We start from the raw sequence: 18,644 nt of genomic DNA, 5'->3' as shown, positions 1-18,644 counted from the left end.
GCCCTTTTGGAATGGAGCTGGGGGGGGCAGCTCTGTCTGTGTCTCAGTCCTCCGGGGCCTGCCAGCTGGTGCGTATCTGTGCCTCACGTGCGCTTGTGTGTCTGTGTGTCTGTGCGCGCTTAGTGTGCATGTGTGCACTGTGGCCACAGATGTTTTCTGGTGCACTGCAGAATACATAGAATCTAATATAGAGAGAGCTTACCTGGACGTGGTCACAATTGGTGCCTGAGGGCGGGCGGCTCTCAGATTTTTTCACACGTCGGGTGGGGACCGTGTCCCTGTCCCCCTCCCGCCCCTGGATCAGCGCCGAGATTCATGCCGGGCCACTTACACCTCTCCCATCGATCTGTACGCAGCGCTCGGGAGAGCAGTCACGCGCAGCCATTACGTCACTCTAGCGGGGAGGGTGACATGAGTAATGAGTGTGCTGGGGCCGGCTGGGGGGAGGAGGGGAGGAGCCGGGCCGAGGAGCTGATTCTCCCCTACACTGCAGCTCAGGTGCGGTTGCCCGCGGCTCAGCACAGAAAGAAAATACCTTATGCACACATGTAGATCGCACAGTGCTACAGCACACCTATATTAAGGAGATTCTGATATTATAATGACAAGTGTTACAATTATCATTATTAACTTGCTCAGCAGATGCTGGGGAAACTTGCACAGCTTCCATCTGACATATTATCCTTTCATGAAACTGGATAGCAACTACAGCAACACCTGTTCCTTGGCAGGCATTGCAGTAAAGGGATGAGATTTGAAACATTACCGAAAAGGTTGCTGGATCAAATCTGGAGCAGGTTCCTGCCTTCTCATCCCTGTCACGTATTGCTTCATTGATTATCCATCTGTGTTAATGGATAAGATGTAAAATGTCCCCCAACTGTGAGCACTACACAAATTGATAATGTAACGTAAAGGCCTCTCCTGGAAAGCTGTCATTGTGGTATTCCTCAGCTTCTCGCGTGATTTTGGGAGATCTCTTTTCCTGGCCCACTCTACCAGTGCTGATGGAGGGGAAAAAAAGAGGCGTGTTATCTCCACGCTGCACATGGCGGGATTAGCGGGTGCTCCGCCGATCCGACGCTCCACTTCCGCTCCGCTCTGGTCCCGTGCGCTTTCCGCAATGCAGGAATTAGCATTCTATCTGAGCCCGGAGTATCTGCCTTGAGAGAAAGCCAGTGGATGTTCCCACAGAATTCAGCAGAGAGTGAACTGGAGGCTTGTTTCATAAAAGTGGTCTGTGACCAAATGCTAGCCTTGCATGCCACTGTTTGAGTTCTAGGTGAGGTAGCTAGCTATGTTGCCACATGTAATGTTACTACAAATAAGATGACAATGTTTGACAATGTTTTTTTTTTCATAGTGTACGTTCTTCTGTTTTAAAATCCTTTCATGCTTTACTGGAGAGGGTGGGGCTGCTGCCTGCTCTCCACCATTTTTGTTTTACAATAATGTAGGATTCAAGAACAGCCTGACCATCTCATGACTCATTTAGTGTGACTGTGGGGTTAGATGGCAAGTTCACTCTGAAGTGTGTGCTCAACGACGAAGTGTATTAGGCCACGTACAATTAACCACGTTTAATGCTTAAGAATGTGATATATACAGTACAAATATTGACAGAGTGATTGATTTCATTTGGAAATTATATTTGTGTGCACTGCAAGGAGTGAGGCTGCAATTATATTTCTTGAGATGTACAACAGGGTCAAAGGCAAAATACAATGGAATGTCATTGATAGCTGCACAGCGTGCTGTCAGAGCTTTGCCAGCAGGTCCAGCATGCTTAAACTACATGTAGGTAAGGTAGAGCAAGGTAAAGAGAGGTCTGCTACTTTTCAGACTGATTTCATCAACTAAGACCTACACTTGAGTTCATTAAAGACACTTCTGTGTCTTTTCTCATACACCATGCTAATTATTCTGTGTTATGCTGCCAAGCTGTCAATAGTCAATATTGAGTATTGAGCAAGCATGGTTTTGGCATTTTAAATGAAGTGGTGAGAGAGAGAGAGAGAGAGAGAGAGGGAGAGAGGGAGAGAGGGAGGGAGGGAGGAATGAAACAATAAATTATAAGGGAATTATGAAAACATCAGACTGGGTGCAATTAACTGTGGCACAGCCTGGGGGTTACCACGGCAACTAGCTAAACAGGCAAGGGGTGAAAGAAGAGGGAGTTTTAAGCTGCACAGCAAGCCTCTCCACAGCGTGGGGATGTTGATTAAGCTGATTATTACACACATACACATACACATGCACGCACACACACACACACACACACACGCACACACACACACACACACACACACACACGCACACACACACACACACACACTCACACATACACACAAATACACACAAAGACACACTCTCTCTCTCTCGTGCACACAAACACACACACACACGCACACACACACATACACACACACAAAACAAATAGTAAACATGACAGACAGATGTAAAGACATCTTGATTGGGCAATTTAGGAGGCCATATGAACCACTGACCCTTAAGGTTTTTTGTCTTCCTGCCCCTCCCATAATTAGTAGAAGTGGCCACCTCTGTGTATGTTAGGAGATTTTCTTTTCCTTTTAGCGCATACATCAGCTGTAGTGCAATTCAGCAGTGAACGGTGGGATATTACTGCTGGTAATGTGCACTATTAGAGGCTTACTTATGGCATTGTTCACAGCGGGACTAAAATCCTCTCCGTGTGCTCTATTTTCTCTGTTTTAAGAAAAGCTTTTTTGTCAATTTTCCAAATGATGGCGACTTAAGCCAAACAGGGCATTATGAATCAAAACATAAAGCTGATGAAATATGAATGTTATCAAAGATCTTAAAAGCAAACAGGCCTTTTCCTGCAGGGAAAGAAGACTGTTTTGGAGTGTTGCAGAAAAAGACAACCTTTTTCCAACCTATACATACTTTAATGTGAGGTATATGCAATATGTTTCCTTGGGTAGTAATACTGTAATATTTGTTGTTGGGATATGCTGCAGGTGAGAGTGTGTGAGCTACACTAAATAAACCTTTGGGGAGTCCATAGGATGTTTTCAGTCGGTTGCTTACCTTAAACACATGGAACGTACAGAGCAGCCATTCCAGAACCCTCTCTCTCAACTATTCCTTAGACAGCACTCAGCTATCCCTGAATATCAACACCGAGCCAAACCTAATCAACAACATCCATTCAGGATGACAGCACTTGGCATGTTTAACAAGAGAACACCACCATAACCAGTTTTAACTCTTACAGTAATGATGATGGTATCTATTCAGGAAATGCCTTGATCAGCAGAAATGTCTCCCGCAGGCACGGCGTGATTGACACGTCTACCCCTGACCTGGGAGCCCTCCAAAGGCACCATGTGGAGATCATAGGCTCATGTGGAGGCTCTTTGATAGGGTCCAGGGTGGAGACCTCAGACTAACTGAGATCAAACGAGAACATTCATTATAACATTGGACCTACTGTGACATTTGTCTCTTTTCTTAGACGATGCTCTTACCTTGAGCAACATGCATATCAAGAAAATTATCCATTTTTATGGGTGGAGATTTGCTAGCACTAAGCATTGCATTTCGGGTTCCTTATTTAAGCATACAACAGCAGTTCCCTGCCCAATTCACGAGTCAGGTATTGCTGAGGTACAGCTGTTGTAACTTCTGAAAAATGCGAAGGCACATGTTGGCACAAGTAGATATAATAGAGACAGAATGTGTTCTCAGGGTCCAGAGTCACCTTGTCTCTCTGGGTCACGTTTCAGAACTACGGGCTAGAGACGGAGAATCTACGCACGCTGTCCCACAAGCTCAATGCTTCGGCCAAGAACCTGCAGAATTTCATCACGGGCCGACGCCGCGGCGGCCACTACGACGGACGGGCCTCGCGCCGCCTGCCCAACGACTTCCTTACCTCTGTGGTCGACCTCATCGGAGCAGCCAAGAACCTGCTGGCCTGGCTGGACAGGTGTGTGCTCCCCGCCGTCCGTCTGCCCGTCGGCCCTTCCTTTAATCCGTTTGCCTGCCTCATCCTTATCCAAGACTGGCCTTGCTTTATGTCTCTGTTGCGCATATTGTGTGGCCGGTTGTCTGAGCCGTTGTCTTTGGTCGCCTAATGACCCCTTATTTGTTCATATCCATCAGGTCCCCATTTGTCAGTGTGACCGAGTACTCACTACTGAAAAACAACATTGTTCAGCTGTGCCTGGAGTTAACCACTATAGTGCAGCAGGTAAGTTAACCATATTGGAAATATTTAACTATTTGACATTTGCCTGTCTTAGGTGAGCCCAAGATGGCTCAGGGTATATGTTGCAATGATCCTGTCTTCCTCTGGAGGCAAATATACCTCTGCTGAGTCTAGTGGTCTTCTCATAGAGATATGCCACTTGAGAGCCAAGCACTGCAAAGCTGTGCTTGGCTTGGTAAGGTGCTCTTCTGTTTGATCAGAGACAGCACGCTGGTCTAGTGCTGCCGGCTTGGTTTGTCCCGCTTTCCCAGAAGCCCCTGCGGTGCTGCCGAGCCAACGGCGGTGTGGCTTTGCAGGACATTCGAGCCCTTGCTCTGTGGCTAGAGGCGGCGGAACACCCGCGGTTACAGTGCTTTAGCGAGCGCCGCCCAATTCCCCCCCCCCATGGCACCGGGTGGCTTTCTCGTCTCGAGCGAGGACGGCTGGTGCCGGGAGATAGCCGAGTCGCTGCGGGCCAGGCGCGCGCAGGTGGTGAGCTGGCAGCACTCTGACAGCCGGACGGGGGGCTGGAGGGAGAATGGAGCAGCAGCACCGTCGCCCCTCCATCCAGGCATCTGTGATGACGAGGCGGACAGGAGAGATGAGGGACTGGCTACGAGAAGGGGGGGAAGGCGAGTCCTGTGCGCCTCACCTTCATGCTATCTGGATACGAGCTCTCTTTGATGTAGCTTCAGAATGCAGCCAGGAGAGAGCTGGCCTGCTGGAAGGGGGAGGAGGGGTTATTCCAGGGCTGAGGATTTTGTTCCTCTTCACCATTGGCTTTATGTCAAAGGAGATTGCCTATTTACCTAAACAGAAAAAAACACTTTCTCATTTAACTTCTTCCACATATACTACACACACTACAAGCATACACTTACACTGTTATCCACACAAGCTTGGATTTACAAAATGAGACAAAATTAGCTCTTCATGCCATTAAGCCAGTGATGGAGGCCACCCTTAAAATGTTGAGGTGAGCTCACAAAGTGACATGTGCCTGCTCAGATGACTCCAACCTTGACTAAAACCTAGACTGAACTTCGTGTAGGGAAGGGCATTTTGTGGAGCAAAAAGTCAAATCCACATGAAATACCCAGAAACCCAGGGAAGTGATGCGTTTGGGAAGTAAACCGTGTAACAATAAGCATAAAGCATAAAGCACAGGCAAAAGCCATGCACGCTATATGGAACATTCAACCAAACCTGGGTTTCTTTTTTATATCCATTAAATTGATCTATTACGTTAAATTAAAATCGATTCATTAAGTCATTCCAAGCTCCCACTGAGGATGTACAGCAGTCATAGTAAGGTGAATTTGTGATATAGGTTGGGTGCACTTTACTGAGTTTTCACAATGAATTTTTCAGATGCTTAAAAGGATAAAATCTGTAAGCCCGCTTCTGTCATCACCAAGCTAACTCTCTTATCTCTCACATCCCTGGTCCCTTGCAGCTGGAATTCCGAACTTAAAATGATCATTTCTGATCATGCCACTGGATGTGTCCTTGTCTGCCACTTGCTGCTGCTTTAAGCTGTTGTGTTTTCTTGTAGGATTGCACTGTGTATGAGACAGAAAACAAGATTCTTCATGTGGTGAGTTCTTTCCCCGATCCCCTTTCTGTGCCTCAAGTAAAAACTTTTCTCACTGCAGAAGCATTGAGCGATGTGTCTGTCTGAGGTTGTCTCACAGCAGAGAGAGCAAGCAAATACTCCAGACTGTTCCTGAACACTCTTAGCCTATGCTACTTTCCTTTAGTCGGTGGAGCTGTCTGCAATATTAATTAGACTCTGTATGTAAATCACTACCTGGTCAATGGCGGTTGAATGCAGAAGTGACTCTGGTGGTTAATGAGCTGTAGGAAATATTGATAGAAGAAATTTGGTTTGTAAATGTCCAGCTTTACTTTTGCTCAAGGCCCAGATGCAGCCAGACAGCACCGAGAATGTAGCCCATTAGCCAATATATGCAGCTCTTAATTTTTCCCTGTCTATTTTCAGGGCCACTTTAGGTTCTTTAAATAACTTCAAGGGTCCCTTATCCAGAAGACTTAAAACTTGATTTCCCACACAATGTAGCTTGCCTTTGCAGTTCTGTTTGTTCAAGAGTATTTTGAGGGCACCATTGGGAGTACCTTGCCTTGGTATACCACAGCTGCACCTCTCTTTGGGCTCGGCACTCAGTGTTCCACTCAGAACCTATTGCTCACACCCCTTTCCCACATGTTGCTTACATGACTTCATCTTCATGCTTGATGCCAGCTTGATGACAGTGAAGATAGGCACAGCCAGCTAACTGTGTGTGTGTGTGTGTGTGTGTGTGTGTGTGTGTGTGTGTCTGTCTTACACCAGGGCATACCTACAAACTGTGACCTCTGCTGTCTTTCTGTTCAGGTCTCTCTGTTTTTTCCTCTGGGCTTGTGACCCAAAGGTTTCAGCTTTGATTCTCTAGTAGAACACTGCTGTCATACCCTCCAGCAAAGTTCTTAACCTCTATAGCTTCTGTGAATATGGATGAAATGTCAGATTTGTCAGGTGCCCTGAGTGAGAATGTCTGCTAAACAAATAATTTACACATTTCTTCAGTTGATTTCATACCTGTCTGTCACAGGATGTGTGTATTGTGTGCTCATCTAAATGTGGCATACACACACTCAAAACATAGTGAAGTATGTTTTGCTCTGCCAACAAACTCAGTGGGTATATAGATTATACATAAGCCTGTTGTAACATATTTCTTTAAAACTGTATTTTTAAATTCTTTGGTTGGCAGTTGCTGTTCAATAATGCAAAACCTCAATGCTGCTCTTTGGACCCCATGAGACTGCTGCCTACAGCAATCAGATGTAGAAAAAGAGAGATAGTGAGAGAGAGAGAGAGAGAGAGAGAGAGAGAGAGAGAGGAAGGAAGAGAGAGAGGAAGAGGATGATGATAACTGGGTGACCCCGTTTAATTTCACACACCTTTATGTTCACAGGCTCTTTGAAACATGGTATAAAACTTTTTTATATTTCTGTAAAAGGAATGTGTTTCAAACTAGACCCCAACAAAATTGTTCAGTTGAATGAAGAGTAGAGTATGTTGGCAAGGACATATGTTATTGTGACATATCAATTCATAAGGTCTTACATAAATGTTTATATACCAGATTTACAAATGTGTATGAAAACAGAACAAAAAAAGAATTCAGTAACATAATATTCACAAGCTGCACTTCCAATTAAATGATTTCCCAGGCTTTTGATTTTCCCAGAGAACAGCTGTAGGTGCATTAAATGCGTACTCTAAGTTCATGTCAGTGCCTTGATGAGGAAATTGCTGACCACCGTTTTCAGCGCAGTGGTTTACACCCTGTGATAACAACATCCTCCAACAGCAGCCTATAAATCACTGCGGATGAGCTGGTGCAGCAAATCTTTGAAGAATGTCTGCTGCCTCACATGAAAAATAGCCTCAGTCTGATAATTGCTCATTAAAAACCAGGTCAGATTTGTTGATAATTTCATACAGATTTTTTTTGTCCTGTTGTAAACTCGTACCAACTCAACACTGTATTATATTAAAGATGATTAACTTTCTTAGCTGGATTTTGATGCAATTTTCAGGGTAATGTAATTATTAGGGATGTTGTACCTTTAAGAAAGTTGTTTATATATATATTATTATTATTATTATAATATTTGCATTCAGGTTTACATTTTGTCATTTAGCAGACTCCAGAGTCTTACATACAAAACATGACCACATCCAAACATGATGCAGCCACTTAAATATACCTAATACCTAACAGATAACATCAACATTTAATAATGCTTGCTATCTGAGTTGCCCTGGATAATTTCGTGATTGCTATAGTGATTTCACAGTTTTTTCCATTAGATCTAGGGTTGGGCCATGAGAACTGAGGGATATCTACCCTTGTAGGTATACATTGTGAAGTGATGGAAATGGAACTAAACTGTGATTTTGTTGCAGGGAGACTGTCATGTGGCCACAGTGTCCAAAAAACCCAATAACAACATGCAACTCATTCCATGAAAGTAACTTGCTCAAGGGTACAATGGCATACCCCACTTGGAAAACTAGTCCCGTTTTTCAACCACTGCACCACACTGGAGCTTAGTTTACACAAAAGAGATGAATAAAAGGTATAAACAGGGCAAGGCAGCCTTTTTCATGAAGACTGGTCTGAACATAACATGGTGATATGCAACACTTTTATAAGCAGATGAGTTTGTGATTCTCTCTCTTTCTTTCTCTCTCCGACTGCAGTGTAAAACCTTGTCTGGAATATGTGACCACATCATCTCATTGTCCTCTGACTCCTTGGTGTCCCAGTCTGCCCACCTGGAGGTGGTGCACCTGACCAATGTCATGCCCAGCGAGGGCCTGGTAGGTCACCTATGCATTTCAGCATTGTGTATTGTATGTACAATACTATAATTGAGTACAGTACTATGGTATTGTGACAGTAGCCAGCATATGGGCACTCTCCAACAGATCTTCTAAAATCAAAGCCATTAACTTGAGGGGAAAAATCATTATTAAGGCCTTGCAGAAATGAATGACTAAAAGCTACATTATACGTGGAAGTTAGAGCAAATGAGAGCCAAAAAGATGAGACATTAAAACAAGAGTTACAAGTCTTAACTTGACCTTGATGCTTTCCCTCACACACTGCTTTGCTAAATGTTATGATACTGCACGTGGGCTCACTTCAGACAACATGTACAGTACTCACCACTGGGCACATCAGTGGGCTGAAGAGGATTAGAATGTACTCTCAAAAACATAAATAAAAGGCCAGTAAAACATTAGGAATGTCCTCAATAGTTCTGCATTGTACTTCACAATGGCAGTGAATCTGTTCATAAAATTATTGCAATAATCTGAATTGGATCCTTTTAAAAGGAAATGAAGTGTTAGAATGGCACGTTTTTAAATTATGTTGTTGGAATGCCAGTTTGATCAGTGCTGTGATCTGACTGTGAACTCCCTCTAGACTGTCATAGTCAGATCACAGCCCAGATCAGCCACTGCATGCCACTAATTTAATTTTAATGTTAATATTTACATCATGAACACTGTGCGACATGGAAAGAACATGTTTTTTTCTCTTTCGATCAGGGGATGTACATTAAATCCACATATGATGGGCTACACGTCATTACCGGAACCACTGAAAATGTAAGTGTCTTTTGTCACTGTCTTTTGTTGTCTGCCGCTTGTCCTTCTGTCCTCTACTGCTACCTACAATTCTCCAACCTCTTCCACGGTCATTTGCTGTCCTACTCTATCTGTCTTTTTACTTCACCAAAGACCACCACCTGTTCTTAGCAGTGGTCCGTGGTCCCCTGCGGTCCCTTGGTTCTCCATGGTCCTCCACTGTTCTCTGCAGTCCTGTGCTGTAATCTGTGGAGCCCTGAGCAAAGAGCTGGGGCATTTTGCAATCTGTGCGTACAACACTCCATCTTCAGTGGACATGAGACAAAGCGGCACATTTGTGTCTGAAGGCTTTGGCAGAACATACATGAGCACAGAAGCAGGCTCCAGAAGGGCTCCTTTCACAGGCTCACTGGCCCTGCAGTATTCAGGAAAAGTACTGCTTATTTAATGAGGTTGGGAGTGTGCTCCTTTTGTTCTAGTTTGAATTTTTAAAATAATTTTTAGTGCATCTGAGCACGTTGCAGTTAGACTGTAGGCTTCCGTTCATCCAGTGCTCTGCTGATACAGGGAGGGTTCCTGCTCTCTGTTTAGGTAATACTATTTGCTCTGTTGCGTGAAGCCGTAGCGTTTATCTCCTTGAGTGTCATGGTGCTTACTCTATGACACTTTATGGCACAGTTCCCTGCTGACGGGTCTGACGAGTCCTCTCTGGGCTGCAGTTAGTAACACTACCTAACCCACGTCTTTGTGTGGCTTCCGCCCTCTGGACCATATGACCTCACTAGATAGGGTTCCTGCCAGCTTTCATTGCTGCGCAAATATGCAAAGATGGTTGGCGTGTGGCAGGCAGGGCTCGGAAAGCCGTCCAGCTCCGGCTGGCAGAGCGCTGCCAGAGATCTCCGTGCCACTGGCGCATGGGCAGCACCGCGGGCTTGGCAGGTGCACGGCGCGGGGTGGCACTGCCTTTTGAGTGGCCTTCGCTGCGCCGACTGTATGGGCACAGTTTGCCGTTTCCCTGGCGCTGCCAAGGCCCGTCTCTTCAGTCAAACAAGTTAATCTTCTCAGCTAGAGCCGTCCGCCTTCCCAATGAATGTGTTTGAGGGGATTAATCTGCAATGCATAATCTAACATGTAGACAGGCATGCGAATATTGATAGAATGGTGACAAAAAAAGTAAAAATAAAAATTCATAGGAGCCATACCATCTCCAATCTGAAGAATGTTGAACAATACTGACTGGCTTCTGTTAGGTCAAGGTTATTGTATATGTATGTTTGCTACAAGATGTAGCTCCCCCTGCCCCATTACTTTTAGTGGAAGAGATGGTGACCATATAACTGTCCATGTCAGGATTCACAAGCCCTCAAAAGTTTTTTTTCCTTTTTTAAATGCAGAAAAAGAAAAGAGGCTACTTTCACAGACCGATTTGCAATGAATTGTGTGTTATGCTGTAATTCAGCCTTGTCTGCTGCAGTATGAGGATGTACAGCTAGCATTGAGGCCTCTTTGTGATATGAGGGCGTGGTCTGGGGGTACAAAGGAACCATCTGTATCCGTGAACCTCACTGGGCTCTAGCCCAGGCTCCCAGCTGACCGCGTGGACATCGACCTGGTTGTGAATGAGAGACAGCACCCGTGCTCTCTCTCCCATCCTCCCGGACAAGGGCAAGAACTCCACCGCTGCGCCCTCTTCCTTAGTGATTCCGATTGGCTGTGCAGGTAGCAACTCCTGTTGCTATGCAACCGCGCTGTTTCCTGGGAGACCAAACCCATTGCGGTGACTGGGAAAAGGAGAGCGAAGAGCAAGAGAGGTGGTGAGGTATCTGTGTCAGTATGTTCTGGCTGGGTGACAGAATATGACACACATTATCTGACACACAGGCAACAGCTGTCACTCAGGTGGACTGACGCTGTGGAGTAGCAGCTGCGGTCTCTGGACACGCAACTGTTGAAAGAACAATGAGACTCAGCTGAAAATCGGGGCTAAGAACGTTATCACCCCAGCCAATATTCCTCTCACATTCTTCATCTCCAGAAAAACAATGACACGAATAAGTCCCTCCTGTTATTTAGGGAGTACTGCGACTTGGTAATCAGTGGTAAGATTACTTTCAGATAACTCTGCAGCTCCCTGTCTGTGGAGATGTTACGGTGACCATCACGTTAGTCCTCTCTCTGGCTTTAGGATACTTGCTCATTTTTAGAGCACTGCCTACGCTATGCTCTGGGAAAGCTCCCCCTCGCTTTGCCCTTGGTTGAAGCACCCCAATTAACATGGCTAATTGGGTGCCCGTAATTGGTGGCTGGGTGGATAATAAGCGGTGGGAACCGCGAAGAAAACGCACCGGCAGATGAGGAGGGCTCTGTGTTTGCAGATGGCTGCAATCAGTGTGCCTCTTTTAATTAATGAGCTGTCAAAGCTAGCAAAGGGTATGTATGTGTGTGTGTGTGTGTGTGTGTGTGTGTGTGCGTGTGTGCGTGTGTGTGTGTGTGCGTGTGTGTGTGTGTGCGCGCGTGTGTGTATGTATAAGAGAAAAAGAGCGATAGAGAGAAACAGGGGATACAAATTCTGTGGGGCCTCATTTGTTATGAAACAATGGAAGGTTCAGCCAAGAATGAGACCCACTGAGAGAGTTTTGCTGGTATGGTGCTCTTCATTAATTCTCCCTAGTTGATGTACTGGGATGATCCTATGGCATTCAGGTCCTCCGCTGTATTGCCGTGGGAGTTTGTTCTGCCAGTTTCTATCAGCTTATCTCGACCTGCCATCAGGAATTTTGTGAGCTCCTGCCCTTCATACTTTTCAGTTCAGTTTTGCTCTCCCTCCTGCCCTAGGATCTTTGGACATAGACATTGGTTTCAGTGGGGACATTACACTATGGTGTGCCAATTTTTTGTGCCATCATTTCCAACTGCTGGAGATGTTGGAGATCGGGACCTCTTGTTATACATATACTGTATGAATAGCTTGACTTAAGCATCATCTTAGAAGCACACTAATGCTGATACTGTATACAGTGATAATGAATCTACTGTAAGGACAGTTCCACACATGTTGCTGTTTAAAATAGAACAAGAAAGTACTAGAAAAAAGTGAACAGAGTGACCAGATGTTCTGTCAGCAGTGGGTGGGGCATGGCACAGTGCGAGTCAGAGGGAGCATGGAACGGCAGACTGATAGCTGAGAGTCCGTGGCAGGGAAATGGACTCTGGCCGCCCTGATCTAGTGTTGGGGTCCAGGTCCTCTCAACCCATTATTAATCTCTTCTGTAATTGAGTAGTGCTGGACATCCTGCTGCGTTGATGGACAGATCTGACACCTCCCCTCTCCCTTCATTCTACCTCTCCAGTCTCCTGCGGACCAGTGCAAGAAGATCCACGCCGGGGACGAGGTGATCCAGGTCAACCACCAGACTGTGGTGAGTCCAGGGGGACGGCATCTTACCCCCACCCTGCATGTCAGGAGCATGGTCCCGCGGAGGGGGCGTGGACCTGTCGGCGCTGACCTGTTCCTCCTCGCAGAGACACACCTGTTTCAGCTACAGCACTGTGTGGTTTAATGTGTTACCCCTGGTCATTCGTCTGTGAGTCTTCCTTCAGGTTTGGACCTGTGTATTAACTGTCAGTGGCTGGGTCTACAGTGAAAATAAAATGCATCATAGACGGCAACATCTTAGAACGCTGATTACATTGGATTGCGTTGTCCTGTTGCTGTGCTGACAGTGGTCTGAATTTCAGGCCACTTTCACGTACATTTCATGTCCATTCCTGAAAGAAAGATAAAACGCTCACGGTTAAATGGCTTAAGTGAGCTAGGGTTGGTGGCACTTTTACGCATATGTGTCCTTGTCGTATAGGAGGTGCTATAAAATGTGAAAGACACAGAAAATGTTGAAGTGTGTGCAGCGCTGTAAGAGGACTGAACATATCTTCCTGCTGAGACATTGAGACCGGAAAGGGTGCGCGCTTGTCACTCACGTGGTCATTCATTCAGTCACTCTGTGCTCCGAGTTGTGGATTTCAGCTCGTCCTGAGTGCTAGAGCGTTTTTTCACTTTCCTCTCTCTGTCTGCCAGCCCACACAAGTTATTGGTGGTTAAGTTAAGAGGGGCTCCGTTAGTGGTGTATTCGTAGATAAAGTGTGACCTTTCTGCGGTCGTCATGTATCACTGCAGTTGATATAAAAGAACTGATACCTCCCTTCCCCGCTCCAAAGGATGTGACTGAATCTGCAAGAGTCAGTATATTGAGCAGTTCACCGTGGTTGTATTGCATATCTTCCTTGCACATTAATGCAGATCTACATTATTTTACATTTTCATATATTTCACAAAATTTCTTTAAGAAGCAGAAACAGATTTGTTGCTAATACAGTAACTCTGGTTTATTGGTCTCTGATGTCTCATTTTCATTATCCATATACTGAACCCCCCGTACACCTCTTAATGATCTTCCTCCTTCATAGCTTCAGCTTCTCCAACATGTCCTGTTTTTCTCATGTTTGCCTGCATAATAACTGTCTAATGCTTTTGAAGTCATTTTTACTTTTTAACAAGTTAGCTTTGTCTTTGCAAACATGTATGGAGTTGCAGGCACAATAATGTTCACATATCAAAGCACAATATCAAAAATGCTAACTTCAGAACAGAATTTGAAAAGAGGCTGGGGGCTCATTTCCATGCATGCTGGCTCATTGATGCATTGAATTATATTATAACATTTATCTTATCTTAAATTGGTTGGACTTGTGACAAGTATTGGTTTGGTGCAGTCCTGCCTAGATTCTGCATTTAATTGACACACTGAGTTACAAAGCTACAACATTTTAACCTTGATTGTAATAGAAATCCAACTTCAATTGGCTGATTCTGTCAAATGGTTAGCAATGCACACACTGCATTTGGATTGACAAAGAAAATGCTAATGACATTGTTGTCTGATTAGTGTCACCCATATTGCCTATTTGAAATAATGTGCATTTGGAGCAGAGCTGACCAATAGGATCAATGCAAGAGTCGCCCAGCTGGTCTGATTGTTGAGTGCAGGTGAGTGGTGTGGAGTTTACTAAGGACTGTTACCTAGTTGTGGAAAGACATCACTTCTGGGCCTTGTGGGACAAGTTATGAGTTGTATGGTAATTTTAAGTGGTGTCTGCAACTGATTGCAAAGAGGTTGTGGTATATATGTGTGGTGAAGTAGCAATTAAGTCCCAGTTCATTCGGAATAAAACAACAAATGATCAGGCACTGTGCAAATCGACAGTGACTACTCTGCTAGTGTTTTCTCCTTATGGTAGTAAAATACAGAGAGTGAGAGTGAGTTGGAACTGAGTGAGTTACTCAGTGAGTCGTTCATTAAGGGATGTTACCATTTGTAGGGCTGCTTCCTTCAGTAACAGCCAGAGTTATCATTTTCTGTACGGGGAAAAGTGTCTGTAGACGGTCCCTTCCTGTGTATGCAGGAACACGGAGGGCTGCAGGGTTTGTGTCAGGGAACAATTTAAAAAAAAAGGTTCCTGTCATGTGTACGGGGACAGCAACGCTGGCACTGCTGTGAGCAATGGACGGCCCTGGCCTTCTGGGTGTCACAACTGTCTGTCTGTGTCTCTCCTTCAGTCAACGTTGGTGTTAAAAGGACAACTGTTCCTGGGGTCCTCCATGTTTTAGCAGAGAGTATGGAGTACAGATTCGCCCCGACAGCAGTTCTCTTCCATTGCGTGATCTGTCCAACGCCACGAGCCTGTCACAGGATTCCTCACACTTTCATGCAGCCAGGCACATCATCCAAAGGGCTGCATCTCGACCCTATTAGCTCTGTTGTCAGGGGTTGTTTACTCTGAAAGCACCATTTCGGAGGTCAGACATGTTCTGTTGCCTTTTTTTTCCCCTTGACATTTGTTCCTTTAGTCAGGGCTATGGCAGAATGGTATTTATGCACCTCACAGTCAGAAACAGAAGGCCACTGACTCAGTGTGACTCATGCTTGCTGATCACTTGTTGAGTCACTGCTTAGCATCACCACAGCTCTGATTGTGGATTTAGGTAAGTTTGTGTTGGATGATCTCATTCCGGACAGCCTCCTGGTCACGCCCGTGTTCAGTTATTGAGAAAGCCAGCATCGACTGCCGTGCTCCACAGAGGTGAGCCTCACAAGCAGAAAAGCAGAATTACATGGCAAAAATGGCAATGTTATAGGGCTCATTGTGATGTGATCAGATGGTTGAATTAACAAATAATGGCCAACTTTGCTTTGTCTCAACAATGTGTGTGTGTGTTTGCGTGCCTGTACATCTGTTCACATTTCAGCTGTGTGGTTTGGAATTCCATTTGTGCATGTTCATTGCAGCAATGGCATTGGGTGGGTCATGGGCAGGTGCTCTGTTGATTTTACATTACATTACATTATTGTCATTTAGCACATGCTTTTATCCAGAGTGACTTACGTAGGTAACAGTTTTTACACCGTATCCATTTCTGCAGCTGGATATATACTGAGGCAATTGTAGGTTAAGTACCTTGCCCAAGAGTACAGTGGCAGTGCCCCCAACCTTCACCCTAATCTTAACCCTAACCCTAACCCTAATCGACCTGGAAACCTTTTGGGTACCAGCCCATTCTCCCCATTTTTGTGGGCAGGTTCTGGGCAGTCGCGTCCGGATGGGCTCTAAGCAGGCTCTGTAGCGGAGCTCAGCGCAGGCTTCAGGCTGCGCTCTGGGCATTTGAGGGAGCCTGTCTCACAGTGCTTTGGAGCGGAGATGATTGATGTCTCCCAGCTGCTGCACCTCTACCTGGGAGGTGACAGAACATATCATTCCCCAGGCGCTGTCACCGCTTCAAACCCTCCATTAGCTTGCTGCGATGAGGAGCCTGAGTTTACTTCCTGGGAGAGAGGAGGAAAGACAAGCTCACACTACGGTGCATCTTTGATCCCTGAGCAGAAGTTATAAGGTTGCATTATTATAGTATTTATCATTGAATAAAGAAACTAGTGATACTACTGAGATTATTACTCCTAATAATGCACCAATACCCCATGCTACTCTTCTGCTGTTTATGCTATTAATAATCACTGTAAGTTCAGATCAGAGCTATTTGGCACGAGGTGGGTGAATTTGTCATCTCTGCCTGTAAGGCAGTGGGATTGTGTCAGTTGATGTGTGATGCTATGATGCTGACACTCTAAAAAGAGCTGAAAGTGTCTCAGCCAGGCAGAACAAATGTGTTGGTCCACGGGGCGAGGTGTAAGTGTTGAAGGGCTGGCTGGATCCCCAAGATGCTTTTAGACTTGAATAATTCATCTTGTTTCCATATAAGTTACATTTTTAATATTAGCTCTTCTGAAAATGCAGGAGGGTTGATGATGACCTGCTTTGCCCAGGCCTCTGGGGAGAAGAGAAGAGCTCTGTGGCTGTGCATGGGAAGAAGAGCACCGTGCTGTTATGTAGATGTGCTGTAGAGAGCATTGAAAAAAGAAAAGTGTGTGTGTGTGTGTGTGTGTGTGTGTGTGTGTGCGTGTGCATGCGCATGTGTATGCATGTGTGTGTAGAAAGAGAGATTGAGGAAGAGTGAGGAAGAGAAGAACATAGTTTAGTTCAGTTCAGTTTGTGCAAAGTTTGTGCACAGACAAATTTATTACAACTATGGTTATGGTATTAATTGTTCATTACATCATTAAATATTTGCATAATGATTTCACAAAGAGACAGGATGCAGTGTGTGTGTGTGTGTGTGTGTGTGTGTGTGTATGCGCACACGTGTGTCTGTCTGTCCAGTAGGTGGTGGAGGTTGAGGATTGATTTTGCAAGTGAGCCAAGTTACTTGATCATGGGGGAAAGAGGAGGGACAAGAAACATATTTATTAAAAATCCTAAATGAGATCAGACATTAAACACACACAGATATATGCACTGCTGCCCTCTCATCGTGGGATGCTGTGGAACCGGAGGGTACTGATTGTGTGAGAAGTACTGCACAACTGGCTCACTTATATGTGACATCTAAGCATGAACTCACACAGATACGTGCACGGTCAGAGGTCCACCCATTCTCCACACAGTGACGCAGGAAGGTGCACCCAAACTCCAGCCTCTTTTCAGGTCCCTTTGGTGTCTGGGAGCTGCAGAGAGACACGCAATGAAAATAATGAGGCAGATTTTAAATTATTCCATAAAAAATGGAATTCATACATATATTATACAATCAGAAAAAATGGAGCAGCGCAATCATGCATAATTAATTGCGTCTGAGAAAATAATGGGGACCTGCGGGGATTTTATCCAAAGAAGACATTTTCAGCAATTCAGAGGGAGAAAGTATTTTGGATTGTGCAAATGCTGCTCTTGCTCCCCTGTCCTTTCCTGGGCTGAGTGATACTGCAATGCAGACTCCTGTCCCATTAAAGACCTCAGTCAGTCCGACAGTGGACCCAAAGTCCTTATGCAGCACATACACTGCCCTTGTCCTTTAGGAATTATGCAGTCTTCAATAGTAAAGGTCCTCATTTCCTTGTGAAGGGTTCTCTCATGCATTGCCACAGGTGTATGGTAAGATTTGGGATCCCTGAGCTGAAATGGTACCCTCTTGGCAGGGTAACTCCAGCTAGAGGTCTGACAATTGATCAGATCACCTACCCCCTCCACAAGCACTGCTGCCGTACTATCTTGTCAGTGGCCCCTGCTCAAAAGGCTGAACTTTCCCTGAACCCCCTGACTGCGCAGCCTGGGCTTGGGGGCCCCGAGGGGCCGCTGTGGTGAACGGGCCTCTGACAGCTCGTCTGCAGGCCATCGCCAAGGTCAGGAGGAGCAGGCCCGCTGTCACCTTGTGCATGGCAAGTTAAAGGTCCCTGATTGGCTATCCTGCGAGACTGTAGTGCACTGAGCGACATCGGATCCCTTCTGCAATACTTGTTAAAGTTTACACTTGAAAAATGTGACACTTTGTCCTTCTGTCCAGGCTTGTAAGTGCAGATGATGCTTTGCATGCTACTGCTAATTTAACTTTGCCTGCTATCCACATGACATGAATTTATAATGATAATAATAATAATAATAATAATAAGAAGAAGAAGAAGAAGAAGAAGAAGAAGAAATTTGAGAAAATTTAAGAAAATTAAGACATAGATACAGGTAGTGTTCCTATATTTTGTTTTTGACCTTTGAATTGTGTACTGAAAAGCATTTTGGAATCCAGTGTGTGTGTGTGTGTGTGTGTGGAAATTCTAGACTCATTTACTAGTAAAAATGTAC

General features: G+C 45.2%; 1 protein-coding gene across 3 annotated transcripts in view; it reads left to right on the top strand.

Moving 5' to 3' along the window:
- Positions 1-18,644, top strand: part of LOC118791359 (connector enhancer of kinase suppressor of ras 2-like) — a 70,167-nt gene that overhangs the window by 25,332 nt on the left and 26,191 nt on the right. For all 3 annotated transcript variants that reach the window (XM_036548698.1, XM_036548697.1, XM_036548699.1), the window contains exons 3-8: positions 3,771-3,973; positions 4,150-4,237; positions 5,790-5,831; positions 8,508-8,627; positions 9,363-9,422; positions 12,752-12,820. In XM_036548698.1, coding sequence (XP_036404591.1) covers positions 3,771-3,973; positions 4,150-4,237; positions 5,790-5,831; positions 8,508-8,627; positions 9,363-9,422; positions 12,752-12,820 — 582 coding nt within the window. The remainder of the gene's footprint in view (positions 1-3,770; positions 3,974-4,149; positions 4,238-5,789; positions 5,832-8,507; positions 8,628-9,362; positions 9,423-12,751; positions 12,821-18,644) is intronic.

This window comes from Megalops cyprinoides, chromosome 16, assembly GCF_013368585.1.
Source record: "Megalops cyprinoides isolate fMegCyp1 chromosome 16, fMegCyp1.pri, whole genome shotgun sequence".
Taxonomy (NCBI): Eukaryota; Metazoa; Chordata; class Actinopteri; order Elopiformes; family Megalopidae; genus Megalops; species Megalops cyprinoides.
This window is presented reverse-complemented; position numbering and strand designations above follow the sequence as displayed.